Here is a 14,602-nt window from a genome sequence, read left to right on the forward strand (position 1 = left end):
ATTGCTGGGCCTCTTGCTGAGATATTTGTATCATCGATAGTCACAGGTGAGGTGCCAGAAAACCGGAGGTTGGCTAACGTGGTGCCACTGTTTAAGAAGGGTGGTAAGGACAAGCCAGGGAACTATAGACCAGTGAGCCTGATGTCGGTGGCGGGCAAGTTGTTGGAGGGAATCCTGAGGGACGGGATGTACATGTATTTGGAAAGGCAAGGACTGATTAGGGATAGTCAACATGGCTCCCAACAGGGAGAACTAGCCATTTGGATACAGAACTGGCTCAAAGGTAGAAGACAGATGGTGGTGGTGGAGGCTTGTTTTTCAGACTGGAGGCATGTGGCCAGTGAAGTGTCACAAGGATCGGTGCTGGGTTCGCTATTTTTTGTCATTTACATAAATGATTTGGATGTGAGCATAAGAGGTACAGTTAGTAAGTTTGCAGATGATACCAAAATTGGAGGTGTAGTGGAAAGCAAAGAAGGTTACCTCAGGTTACAACAGGATCTTGACCAGATGGGCCAATGGGCTGAGAAGTGGCAGATGGAGTTTAATTCAGATAAATGTGAGGTGCTGCATTTTGGGAAAGCAAATCTTAGCAGGACTTATACATTTAATGGTAAGGTCCGAGGGAGTATTGCTGAACAAAGATACCTTGGAGTGCAGGTTCATAGCTCCTTGAAAGTGGAAGTGGAGTTGCAGGTAGTTAGGATAGCAAATAAGGCATTTGGAATGCTTTCATTTATTGGTTAGAGTATTGAATACAGGAGTTGGGAGGTCATATTACAGGTGTACAGGTCATTGGTTAGACCACTGTTGGAATATAGTGTGCAATTCTGGTCTCCTTCTTATTGGAAAGATGTTGTGAAACTTGGGGCTGTTTTCCCTGGAGCATCGGAGGCTGAGGGGTGCTTGCCACTCTTGCTTTTTCCTATTTTGCATTGGATTCCAATTAAAATTTAAAATCCACAGGAGACTGCGATTCCACAGTGCAGAGATTTTCCTTTGTGAAACCTGACAATGCTACAGCTACTGGAGGTTACACATGATTCTCCTAGTCAAACCAGGATCATGGCCACAACATTCCTGCCCAACTCTGCTTCCATTGACATAAGACATTTTGAGGGTACAAAGATGGCACAGATATCTTTTCAAATATAAGTTTTACTTGTCAATATTTCACAATTCATTGGTTTGTTATTGTTATTTGTTTCGAATAGCTTAGTCAGAAAGTTAAATGGACTTGCAGGTATCATGATTGGCATGTATTAGTGGCTTTACTGAGGTGTTAGGATTACTTTCTTCATGTTTTCTTTGTACTGGGGGAAGAAACAAAAACCTTGCTTTTTGTTTATTCTTTATTGAATGTTCAGATTGGTCAAATGTTATTCTCACCACTTGGTGAGACATGGCTGAATTTGCCAATTTAGCTGGCCCTCCCTCCTGTGTCCTTTTTATAATTATTAAGTGTTGATATTTACTGAATATTGTTTACATTAACTTGAACGGTTTTGTTCATCCATGTGATGTGAGAATTGATAGCAATGCCAATATTTATTGCACATCCATAATTGCCCTCGCGAACATTTATAAACTGTTCCAGCCCATGTGATGTAGACACCTCCATGCGACCCAAAGGTAAAGTTACAGGATGTTGGCTCATCCATGAAGAAGGATTGATAATACTTTTCCAAACAGAGTGTTGTGTAACATGGAGCTGTCATGTTCCCACAAAGTTGGAGTTAAGTTTATTCCAGTCAGGTGGACGTCTTGGGTTTGAAAAGTGCTTTTGAGAAAGCATTGGCAAATTAGAGATGGTGTTCATTGTCGCCATCATGTACTAATGGGCAATGGGCTGCTTTTTCCTGAGTGGGCTTTAGCTTTTCCTGTACTTTTCAGCCTGGACTTATGCAGGCAAATGTAGAGTATACCATCAGACACCTTGGAGATGGCGGAATCTCTCTATGAAGCCAGTTGAGTGATTCATTGCTGGACCCTAGGTCATTGTCTGGCACTTGTGTACATTTCTAACTAATCAGCCCAAACTTAAATAGTGATGGGGTGTTGATGCATGTGGCATGAGTTGGGAGTGTGGCACTGGAAAAAGCACAGCAAGTCAGGTGGCATCCGAGGAGCAGCAGGGTCAACGTTTTGGGCATAAGCCCTTCATCAGGAATGTGGAGGGGGAAGGAGGCTGAGAGATAACTGGAAGAGGTGGGGGGGCGGGGAGGTGTGGCGTTGACCTGCTGTGCTTTTTCAGCACCACACTTTTCAACTCTGACCACACTTTTCAACTCTGACTCTCCAGCATCTGCAGTCCTGTATGTGGCATGGACTGCTTCAGCGTTTGAGGAGTTGAAAATGCTGCTGAACATTGTGCGTACATCCCCAGTTCATGGTCATTGATGAAGCAGCTGAAGATCATTGGCCTAGGAGACTACCCTGAGGAACTCCTACAAAGTGCCCTAGAGCTGAGCTGATTGGTCACCAACATCCATATCTATTTTCCTTTGGGCGTGATAATGACTCCAGCCAATGATTAGATTTCCTTGATTCATTTCTGTGATCTTCAATTTGACTAGGGTCTTTCAATGTTACTCTTGGTCAACAGTTGCCTCACTGTCAATGAGTTTCATTTCTCACTCAGCAATTAATTAAATCAAAAATCATTGCAAATAAAAGGATGATTTGGAATGACCTGTAAGTGTACATTTTCTCTCAGTATTGAGAGCAACCCCTCCTTACCCGTGACACCATTAGCGCGCTTAGTCTAAACAACAATCACAAAACATATACAAAAATAAATTAAGGATGAGCAGATTCTTTATTTAGAAAAGCTTTGTTTTTGAAAGGGGTCCTAATGGTACTGTCCTGAAGATTACTCTTCAAGGGTATAATAACTATGTTCAAACCAAAAAAAAAACAGAGTGACTCTCCATTTTTGTGCTTGATAATAATACAATTTAGTTTTCACTGCTTCATTTTTCCAAATCTCCATATTTATAAAACAATATAATAAACTACAAATCTCCATATTTATAAAACAATATAACGAATTAATCATGGCTATGGCCTTTGAAAATATGTCACTCATTCCAGAAAAAAAGTTTCCATCAGTCTTCAAAAAAACCACATGAAGCAAATTGACAGATTATAAAAGCAAAGTTCTAATGAATCATATTGGACTCGAAATGTTAACTCAATTTCTTTCTTCACAGATGCTGCCAGACCTGCTGAGTTTCTCAAGCATCCTCTTGTTTATACAGACACAAAAGCTGTTCATTTTAGTGTGGGGGGAAAGAGGGAAATTGGCAGGTTGAGTTTAGTCATAAATGTGTAAATCAGATTATTAGTTTCTTTAAGAGACATCAGATCTTTCAATTCTTTGTAAAGGAATACTTTAACATAACGACAGATATCCCAAATGATCACATGACCAATTAGATGGCTGTAGAATAATAGGAAGTCACTGAAATATCAAGGATTTTTTTGCTGTCAAACAGATATCTGAAATGAATTTTTTTCAACTTATCATTATATTCAAGAGTATCTAAATTTTATGAATGAGAAATCACAGAGATGATGCCTGATGTAGAATGAACAGTTTCTACTATAATTTCAACCTTTCATGATTGGCTGTTGTTGTAACACCCTGAGAACAGTTACAAAGTTGGTTATTATGTGACTGAGAGCTGTAGGTTTGAGTTCCAATCAGGTGAATGCCTAGAACAGGAATTTGCGAATGGTAGGATAGTAACACAGCTCAATTAAGGAATCAACTACTGCGTTGTTCCCATTTGCTGAAATACAGCATGGACACACAGCATCAAATAAAAGAGCTAAAATCCAGAAAGCCCTTCACTCAGACATTAAAGTTTGCATCTACTAGAATCCTGATGTACAGTACTGACAGAAATAAATAAAAGGAAAAGTGAAAAGCTCAAACCGATTTTTAAGAATTGACATGAATAAATTGAATAAAGAAAGGTGAAAGATTATTTGGGTGAAAATGTGAAATAATCTGATCAGCTGTGGTAGAACAAGCTCAAGGACCAGTGACCTTCCTCCTGCTTCTATGTAATTAATAAGAAACTAGACTTGTTGTTTCCCAATTGGCAATTAGATGTCACTTTGATTCTTTGGGCGATGACCTAAAACAGATCTGAATATACTTTACTATATTATTGTATCCATCACTGACAACAAATTGGCAATCAATTCAGCTCCCATTTGGCAAATTTTGTATCATCTTGCTCATTGCCTAATTGTTCCATCTTTTATGTAGCAATAGTATATATCACCTTTACTCCTGTGTATCACTGAAGGGAGTGCTGCAGTTTAGAAGTGAGGTCTTCTGGATGAGGCATTAACTTGAAGGCTAATGTGTTTGCTCAGGTGAATGTAAAGGTTTCAATGACACTATTTGGAAGAGCAGGCCTGGTTAACATCCATCGCAATCAAGACTATCAAAATAGAACGTCCTAATAATAATATTGTTTGTGTGAGTTTCCTGTCTGTAAATTGGCTGTCACATTTCCTATAATAATGACTGCACTTTAAAAGTACTTAACTAGGTGTAAAGCACTGTGAAATATCCAATGGTTCTGAAAATGTTATAAAGGTACAGGCCTTTCTTTCCAGTTGTACATTTTCTAGTGCTTGGTTTAACATTTGAAAGATTCCACTGTCTGCACTTAGTTCTCCTCAGTTCTTTATTTATTTTTTAAAATCTCTCCCATCATAGAATGTATGATTTTCCCCACTGCCAGCCTGAGTGGTTGAATAATTACTAGTTCTCTGCCAAAATATTCTAATTTTCATTCTCTAATATTAGACGTGTCTCTTGCTCAAATGTTCTTTGAGAGGCTTAAGGTAAACCAGAGAGTTCACCAGTGTGCCTGATAATCCTGTCAGTGAGGAAGCTAGAGCATTTATCATTCACTGCATTTAAAATGACTGCTTCATCTGCAATGGGAACTTCCTCTTCTGACTGGAGGAAAGCTCAGTTGTTGCAGTGCATCGGGACACCTATTGGGGCAGTGTAGTTTAAATGAAATTTTGCTCACTTTGTTGTCTTGAGCTGAAGACAAGCCTGGCCACTGCCTTCTGTTCAATCTTTCCAAATGGTTTTGAGGAAACTTCTTTCAAATTTTCAATCCAGCTTCACATTACCTGGAGTTGATCCCTCCCTAGTTAAATAATTTCCACTCCCTAGTTAAATAATTTCACAGAGACAGGTATCCCATCACCAAGTCACCTCTTGACATTGATCCAGTATCCTCCAAGCCAGCCCTAAGACTGAACAGAACCTTTGACATTCCTGTTTTTTTTTCCTGCTCCCTCAAAGCCAGCTCTCAGAGTGAACAAAGCCTTTGACACTCATTTTTTAAACCCCCCCACACTGCCACCTAACTGCGGTAGTGCTTATTTTTCCCCAGCACCCATGTTGTGTGTGTGCGCAGGTGTGAGACACAGTGAAAGACTCAAGGTACACAAATCTTTATTCAGTTTCTACCACCAGGAAGAAAAGAAACACCCAAGTGGCCAGTGACAAGCAGTGCCCTTCACATCAAAGGGCACATTCCTATTTATTTATTTTTTGTGTTTTTTCTTTTTTTAACTTTTTTTTATTACCTCCACACTCCCGCCTAACTGCGGTAGTGCTTATTTTTACCCCAGCACCCATGTGTGTGTGGGTGTGAAACACAGTGAAAGACACAAGGTGTACAAATCTTTATTCAAATTTTCACCACCAGGAAGAAAAGAAACACCCAAGTGGCCAGTGACAAACAGTGCCCTTCACATCAAAGGGCAGTGCTGTGTGATCAAACAGTGAAGGGGAGGGCAGGGATAAAATCAAAATAGAGTTGGAGGGGGAAATAATGCACTCCATTCCCTGTGGCGCCCACCTCTCCCTGAACAACTCCAGGGTGTTGGTGGACACACATTCCTGTTTATTTTTAAAAAATTTTTAAAAATATTTTTAAACACCCAAATGGCCAGTGACAAGCAGTGCCCTTCACCTCAAAGGGCAGTGCTGTGTGATCAAACAATGAAGGGGACAGCAGGGACTAAATCAAAATAGAGTTGGAGGGGGAAATAATGCACTCCACTCCCTGTGGCGCCCACCCCTCCCTGAACAGCTCCAGGGTGTTGGTGGACACACATTCCTGTTTATTTCTTTTTTTTTTGTTAGAACCTCTGACACCCCTGTTTTTTTTTCTTCTGACACTGATGTTTTTTTTCCTTTTCCCACCTAACTGCGGTAGTGCTTATTTTTTCCCCAGCACCCATGGTGTGTGTGTGTGCAGGTGTGAGACACAGTAAGAGACACAAGGTGTACGAATCTTTATTCAATTTCCACCACCAGGAAGAAAGGAAAACACTCGAGTGGCCAGTGACAAGCAGTGCCCTTCACAAAAGGCAATGCTGTGTGATCAAACAGTGAAGGGGAGGGCAGGGATTAAATCAAAATGGAGTTGGCAGGGGAAATGATGCACTCCACTCCCTGCGGCGCCCACCTCTCCCTGAACAGCTCCAGGGTGTTGGTGGACACACAAATTCTGTTTATTTCCTTTTTTCTTTTTTTTTCTTTTTTTTTCACAGTGAGAGACACAAAGTGCACGAATCTTTATTCAATTTCCACCACCAGGAAGATAGGAAAACACCCAGGTGGCCAGTGACATGCAATGCCGTTCACATCAAAGGGCAGTGCTGTCTGATCAAACAGTGAGGGGGAGGGTAGGGACTAAATCAAAATAGAGTTGGAGGGGGAAATAATGCACTCCACTCCCTGCGGCGCCCACCTCTCCCTGAACAACTCCAGGGTGTTGGTGGACACACATTCCTGTTTATTTTTTTTTGTGATGCTGAGCAGTGCTGTTTATTTTTTTTAATTTTTTAAAATTTTTTAAAATTTTTTTATTAACACCCCCACACTACCGCCTAACCGTGGTAGTGCTTATTTTTTCACCAGCACCCTTGGTGTGTGTGTGTGCAGGTGTGAGACACAGTGAAAGACACAAAGTGCACGAATCTTTATTCAATTTCCACCACCAGGAAGATAGGAAAACACCCGGGTGGCCAGTGACAAACACTGCCCTTCACATCAAAGGGCAGTGCTGTGTGATCAAAACAGTGAACGGGAGGGTAGGGAATAAATCAAAAATAGAGTTGGAGGGGGAAATAATGCACTCCACACAGTCTTGTTTTTTTTTCCGTCTTTTTTTTCTCTGTGTGTGTAGGTGTGAGACACAGTGAGAGACATAAGGTGCACAAATCTTTATTCAATTTCCACCACAGGAAGATAGGAAAACACCCGAGTGGCCAGTGACAAGCAGTGCCCTTCACATCAAAGGGCAGTGCTGTGTGATCAAACAGTGAAGGGGAGGGTAGGGATTAAATCAAAATAGAGTTGGAGGGAGAAATAATGCACTCCACTCCCTGTGGCGCCCACCTCTCCCTGAACAACTCCAGGGTGTTGGTGAACACCGCGTGCTCCTTCTCCAAGGACACCCGGGCTCTAACGTAACCGTGGAAAGGGGCAGGCAGTCGGCCCTAACGACCCCCTCCAACATTCCTGTTTATTTTTTTTTGTTTCTTTTTTTTTCCTTTAACCCCCACACTACCACCTACGTGCGGTAGTGCTTATTTTATCCCCAGCACCCATGGTGTGTGTGTGTATACGTGTGAAACACAGTGAAAGACACAAAGTGCACATTTTACCCGCGCTTCATTGAATTTCTTCACTTTGACATTCAGAGCACTGGGCAGAAATCACATCGCGTCAACACCACATTCCTGTTTATATCTGTCAGCCAGGGCTCCCTGATTGGACCAGATTAACAGCCCAATGCAGGGAATTCATATTCTACGAGGTCCACTTGGCTGACCTCGTTGCAATCACTACATCCCTTTCCCTCTGTGTCTGAGGACAAAGGCTGGTTGTTTTTTTTCGTTGCTCCTCCTGTGGCATTTTAGCACTGCGTCAGGTTCCTCTGACTATGCCTTGGATATGGGTAGCATGTAATGCACTGCAGCTTGCTTCTTGTATCCAGTTCAACTCAGAAGAACTTCATTCTCCTCTTCAGGTGGTAAAGACATTAAGACGACATCCACCATGTCCATCTCCGATTCTGAGGTATCTTCAATGATGGAGAGGGAGAACTCACGGGTTCTGGAACAATCAGAAAGGCAGTTGAGGAATCGGGCACATTTTGCTCCCACACTGTTTGCGAGTTTGCCGGTTTCATTCGGTCCATGTGGTTATTCAGGACTGTCACACCTAATCAAACTTTATATGTCACTGGATTTGACCTCATGCTGACCGTGACTTTTACCCACGCAGGGACTCTCTCAGCGGTGGTATATCTGCCATTGGGAAGCTGCTCAATGGATCCACACTTGCTACTTGGCCTTCCAGACAGTGTTCCAAATAGTAATTATTTGCACTTAGTATTAGAGCCCACTTCTGAATTCGGTCTGAAGCTATGGGTGACACTGCGTTGTCTTCTTTCAGTAGACCTAGCAGGGGTTTGTGGTTCATTATTATTACAACTTTACATCCACAAAGATAACAGTGGAACTTCCTGACTCCAAATATAACTGCCAAACCTTTCTTCTCTGACAGGCTATAGTTGCGCTCTGCATTAGCCAAAGTTCTGAATGCATACTCTAAATAGATCTTGCTTTGTATGAGCAATGTATGAGCTAATACTACCCTGATGCCGTTTGGGGAGGCATCGCATGTCATAACTAGATCTTGCTTTGGATCATAGTGTGCCAACACTTTAGAAGATCATAGCTGTTTCATCACATCCCTGAAAGCTATGGCTTGGCTATAAGACGATTTCCAAGGCTGACCCTCTTTTTAAGAGTTGATGCAAAGGTGCCAGGTTACATATGGACTTTGCATAATAGTTCACCAGACCAAGGGAAAGACCTAAGTTCTGGTCCTGATGTGGGAGCCAGGTGACGTTTCGCTTTATCTTTCAATGGGTGTAACCCAGTCTTGTTGACTCTGTAGCCCAAGTAGATCATTTGGGGTGCCTGGAACATATATTTCTCTCTTGTAAGGCATATGCTCACCTGGGAAAATCATCTAAGGACTATGTCCAAGTTCTGTAGGTGCTCCTTATTGGTCTCTGTTATTAGCAATTCATCTAGATATAAATTGACCTGGAGTAGCCCTTGTAAAATGTTCTCCCCATTGTCTGCTGAAAAATTACACAGGCTGATGATACCCCAAATAGCAGTCTTGTATATTGGTGCAAACCCTTCTGGGTATTAATTGTAGCATCCTTCTGAAAATCCCCATCTAACTGCGATTGCAGGTACACATGACTCAGATCCAACTTTGTGAAGGTCAGCCCCATGACAGGTTTGTGTTTAAATCCTCTATGCAAGGTATTGGGTACTTATCCACCTGCAAAAAGCAGTTTATCATTTATTTAAAATCCTCACAAAGGTGAACCGACCCATTGGGCTTTACAATCAACGTGACCAGTGTTGCCCATTGCGCAAACTGGACTGCTTTGATGAACTCCTTCACTTTCCAGCCTCCTGATTTCTGCCTGTAATTTTGCCCATAAGGCAAATGGCAGTGGGCAGGCTTTGTAGAATCATGGAATTGCTTTCTGGTCAACATGCAAGGCGGCCTTGGCCCCATTGATAGTTCCTAGACCTTCCTGAAAAAAACATCTGGGTGTTTAATTAGGATTTCATTCAGGCATTCATTTTCTAATCAAAAAGTGTTGAGCCAACAAAGTGAATCCTTTTCAACTGATCTTTGCCTCAAGTTTGGGCCTGAGCTTCCTCCTTCGATCAGTGGTAACTGAACCAGCTGCTTCTCATAAAAGACTGGAAATGAAATTGTACCTTTAATCTGTGAAAGTTCCCCGGTATAGGTTCTCAGTCTAGCTGAGGTCTTCCACAATCTTAAATATTGGAATCCAGAGCGAATGTTGTTAAAGACTGGTTCCACGATCACTGAAATAGCTGTGCTGGTATCAACCCCCCTTAGAACTGGGTGACCATTTAACATTTTGATTGGTTCTGATCTGGATGTTGCTAAGCAATTTAATTGTTGCAAACCAGATGTAGGTGGACTTTGCATGGTGTGCACTCTTTTGGATAGCAGCCCATGAGTTCTCTTTAAGTTTAGTAGGACTCTTTGCTGTCTCGAGTACACATACCAGCAGCAACTACAGTGGCTTGCCGACTCAGATCCTGAAGAAAATGTGAAACATTTGGCTGAGGCTTGGCTTGGTTTTGGGTGTTTGCTGTGTGCTGACCTAGAGTCCCTCTGGGGGCGGTGAGGGGGGGAGGTGGTGAGGGTGGTGGGTCCAATGAAATCATGTCTGGTCAGCCAGAAGTTCAGGGTTCCAATCTTCTGTTGGAGCCCTCAATAATATGGATGTCTCCGCATTCACCACTATTGGGATATGAATATCTGACCAAAGATTTCAGAAAAGAATCTCATTCTGACACTCCACAGTGCAATGCAGTATTGCATGAACATGCTCCACTAACATATAGACTTTCGCTCCCTGGTATGGTTATTGAAATTTCAGTAGTCATGTGGTAATATCCATAAAAGTAGTCAGTGCAACAAATGCACACTGACAGAATTTATATTAAAAATGAAATTTTTACAGTTAAAAATTCCTGCAAGTTATACTTTCCTCATCAATAGAATAAATATAGTAATTAAGAATTGTTAGACTTTTTATTTAGCTGTATGGTTTATGGTAAACTAATCTTGGTTTTGCTTACTTCGGTATGTGACATTTAAAACATAAACTGAATAAAGATGATCAATTTTCAAAATTAGACTATCCTTCAATTCCCATCACTTCTACTTCTTGTGCCATTTTATATTAAAATTTTCTAAGAATCTGCAACCGAAGTAAAATAGACATCAGTTCTTGGCCTGTGATCCCACCATTCCTGTCCCTTTCATTCGGCACTCATCTTTAAATATTGCTAGACCTGATGAAACACATTTTTCTTTTCAATGGGATATTAAACAGAAGCCTCATCTACCATCTTAAGTGAATATGAAAGATCCCATTGAAGAAAAGTAACACGGTTGTGCAGGTATGAACAGAAATTTTCTTCAGTGAGATGTTTGCGAGACTGAAGTAATTGTTTTCCTGTTTCTTCCTCTAACATCATCTCACTCTGCTACTGTGTCAGCTGATCTGCTGCTGAAACCTCTAAACTTGACTATTTTATTGCTCCCCTGGCCAGCCTTCCATGTGCTACCACTTTGGTTCATCGAATGCCTACTACCTGAGCCCTTGCTCTTATTTACCAACATCTTCTGCCCACTGACGTAGACCACCTCCTGGTCAAGCAAAGGTTCAATTTGAAAACTTACCTTCCTGTTTTCAAAGCCATCCAGCGCCTGGCCATTCCGTCAATTATTCCATGATCATTTGAGATATTTGTGCAATCTTCTAATTCTGTGTCTTGCATATCATTAATTTTTAACTATCCCACCATGAGTGTATGAACCTTCAGCTGCCTGAATATGAAGCTCTGGACTCCATCCTGCATGCTCTCCAACCCATTTCAATCCATTGTATCACCACAGAATCCATCTCTTTATGCAAACTTGTAGGCATCTGGACTAAGATCACCTTTTGTGGATCAATATCAAACTTCGCTTTGATGTCTTCTGTCCTTACTATATTAAAGGTGACATATAAATTGAAACTGTTGTTGGTGGCTTGGCCACTATTTAATCCCTCAAAAAATGCCTAATCATAGATGAGTGAATCTGATCATTACCTATTTCTTTTTGTGATCTTACTGGGCATAAATTCAGTTTCAGTATCTACATTGCAATGGTGGGTGAATTTTATGGAAGTGGCAGTGTTTCAATCATTGGCTGATCAAGGAGTTGAAAGATTGCTGGTGGGCATTCCATGCAATTGGAATGCCAGTGGTGCCAGGTTCCACCTTATTGAGAGCTGCCAGCTACAGGCCAGCAGCCCTTTGTTTTGGCTGTGCCAGCTGTGGCTACTATTGGGAAGATGTGGCGTGACCCAGGATCAGAGATGTGACAGAGTGGTTTGGTAGCAAAGATAGGGTGATGGGTTTTAGCACCAGCTATCAAACCCCCATTCTGGTCCTTCCCAATGCCAGGTCCCTGCATCAGGCAGTGGGTGCCTCTCCCTAACCCTAATCCATCAGGAAACCAGAAATAACCTGTACAAACTTGCATTATTTGATCCCTTCCACTGCGGTAGCACCAGCACTGGTGTGAAGAGACAAGGATGTAAGCAATAACTACTCTCCAAAGGTCTCAATTTGCATCTGTGTGTGTGAAACTAGCCCATGGTCTTCCTGGCATTAAATTAATTAGGGTTTGTTTGATGCCAGGAACAAACATATTCTAAACATTAGAGCCACTCCATTCAGGAGAGATATTAGGAAGCACTTCTACACATAAAGGCAGGAGAGGTTTGGAACTCCCATCCACAAATGTCAATTGATGATAGAATACTTGTTAATTTTAAATCTGAGTGAGAAATGTTTTTATTCAGCAAAGGTATTAAGGGATATGGGCCAAAGGCAGGGACACAGAGTTCGGTCACAGATCAGCCATGATCTCAGGAGCAGGCTTGAGGGACTGAAGGGCCTATTCCTGTTCCTTTGTGTTTCCACACTCACTACTATCCTGGCCAACTCTATCCCATCTCCCCCCAAACCCCACACTAAACCCATCATGGGAGAAGAGCATAAAGTACTGTCATACATTTCAAATTTGGCCTTACTTGACACTTTGAGCTGTCCAAGGTGTAAGAAAGGTGCTATATACAGTACATTTAATTTTCCAGTAATATTTTTCATGTTCTAACAGTGAAATGGAAATGTTTTCAAGCTCCTCTTTTCTGTTGCAGAGAAATGTTGTCCAAACTGTGGTGCTCCCTTGAATCTCATGCCGTGCCGGGGACATGGGGGTTATCCTGTCACCAACTTCTGGAGACATGAAGGAAAGTGCATATTTTTTCAGGTTGGTTTTTCCTTTTAAATGCATGTTGTCCTGCAGAGATTACCAGGTCCAGCAAGTATCATATCCTTTCTGAAGGTAAATTTGGATTGTTATTTTGATGCAGTTTTAGAGAATGCAGTAGAAAGAATTTTAGCAGCAAGTAATCACAGGATAGGAAGGTGCAACAACTAGACTCAAATTAATGTTTGCTCATTTGTGTATGTTTTTAATAATAAGTAAAGTCAAAAAAGGTTAAGAGTACTAATGTGAATATCAGACATTTTACTAACTTTATATGAAAGTTTTAGTTCATAAAAAATGTTTCCCAAAAGTACAAATTTGCAATTATTGATCCAATTGTCAGGATAAAGGCAACATGAAAAATAAAGGCTAAAAACAAAAAATTCTGGAGATCATAGTGGGTCAGGCAGCTTGCATGGAGAGAAAGCAAGCAACCTTTTGATTTAGATGACACTTCATCAGACCTCCCTTCATCACTTAGCTTGCTCTCTGTCCATGGATGCTGCCGAACCCACTGTGATCTCCAGCATTTTTTGTTTTCAGTACAGATTCCAGCATCGGTTGTAATTTGCTCCCACATTTTGAAAAATAAAGGACTGCCTCAACAGAAGTTAAAAGGAAGCAAAAAAATGAAAGAAAAATCTAGTTTCAGAAAAGTATAGTGTAAAATAGGTGTAGCCTTTCAATTTTTTAACATAATTACATTTATTCTTGATTTTTAAAAAATTCATATTCTGTATTTATCATAATGAGTCCAGTTTTTTTTAGTCTCTTTTCAAAATATCCTATTAAAGGATTCTAGGGAATCTAAGATGGAGGATAGGAAAAAAAACTGTGGCTGTATGAGCTGCTCCTTTTTTGAGGTATTTTAGGTGTTAGAGGTGATTTCCTTGAATTCTAGGAGAAGCAATTACTCTTTTATATGCTGTTGTATTTTTATTGGAACTTTGGATGAAAATAGTGAAAACAACAGCACTTTTAAAAAGGAGAAGAACGGGGGATCCAAGATGGTGGCGACCCAGCAAGTCTGAGTCTACAGTGCTCCTCCCAAGACTTGGGTTAAGTGGGTCACCCACCCCCACCACACTCACCAAATCATTTATAATAGCTGTTTAATTTAATTAGTTGTTTAATATTAAATTTAAACAATCTAATCTTTAGTAAAAATGACTAAAGGGAATGGAGCCCGCAGCTCTCAGCAAGCAGGAACCCCTCCCCCACCCTCTCCAGCTGCAGCTGAGGTGTCCACGGCCACCCCGGGGGACTTACCTACGGTGACAAGCCTTGTAGAAATGATCTCCAAACTGGATGCGAAGATCGACGCTTTCATCGAAGAATCCCGAAGTCGATGGGACTCACTCTCGGCCACGCTGCAGAAGCACAACCGAGACATCAAGGAAATCGAGCGCCGACTCGGAGGGGCGGAGCTAAAGGCCGCGACCTCTGAAACTACAGCGCAATCGGCCGTGGGTCAGGTCCGGACTCTCGAACAGCGAGTCCGGACCTTAGAGAATTACATTGATGACCTCGATAATCGAGGTCGTCGAAAAAATATTCGTCTGCTGGGCCTTCCCGAACGGGAGGAGG

At 41.5% G+C, this 14,602-nt stretch overlaps 1 protein-coding gene across 1 annotated transcript in view; it reads left to right on the forward strand.

Annotated features, from left to right (window-relative positions):
• Nucleotides 1-14,602, forward strand: part of LOC122548602 (chorion-specific transcription factor GCMa-like) — a 47,504-nt gene that overhangs the window by 12,606 nt on the left and 20,296 nt on the right. The window contains exon 4 of the mRNA XM_043687438.1: nt 12,903-13,015. Coding sequence (XP_043543373.1) covers nt 12,903-13,015 — 113 coding nt within the window. The remainder of the gene's footprint in view (nt 1-12,902; nt 13,016-14,602) is intronic.

This window comes from Chiloscyllium plagiosum, chromosome 3, assembly GCF_004010195.1.
Source record: "Chiloscyllium plagiosum isolate BGI_BamShark_2017 chromosome 3, ASM401019v2, whole genome shotgun sequence".
Classification (NCBI taxonomy): domain Eukaryota; kingdom Metazoa; phylum Chordata; class Chondrichthyes; order Orectolobiformes; family Hemiscylliidae; genus Chiloscyllium; species Chiloscyllium plagiosum.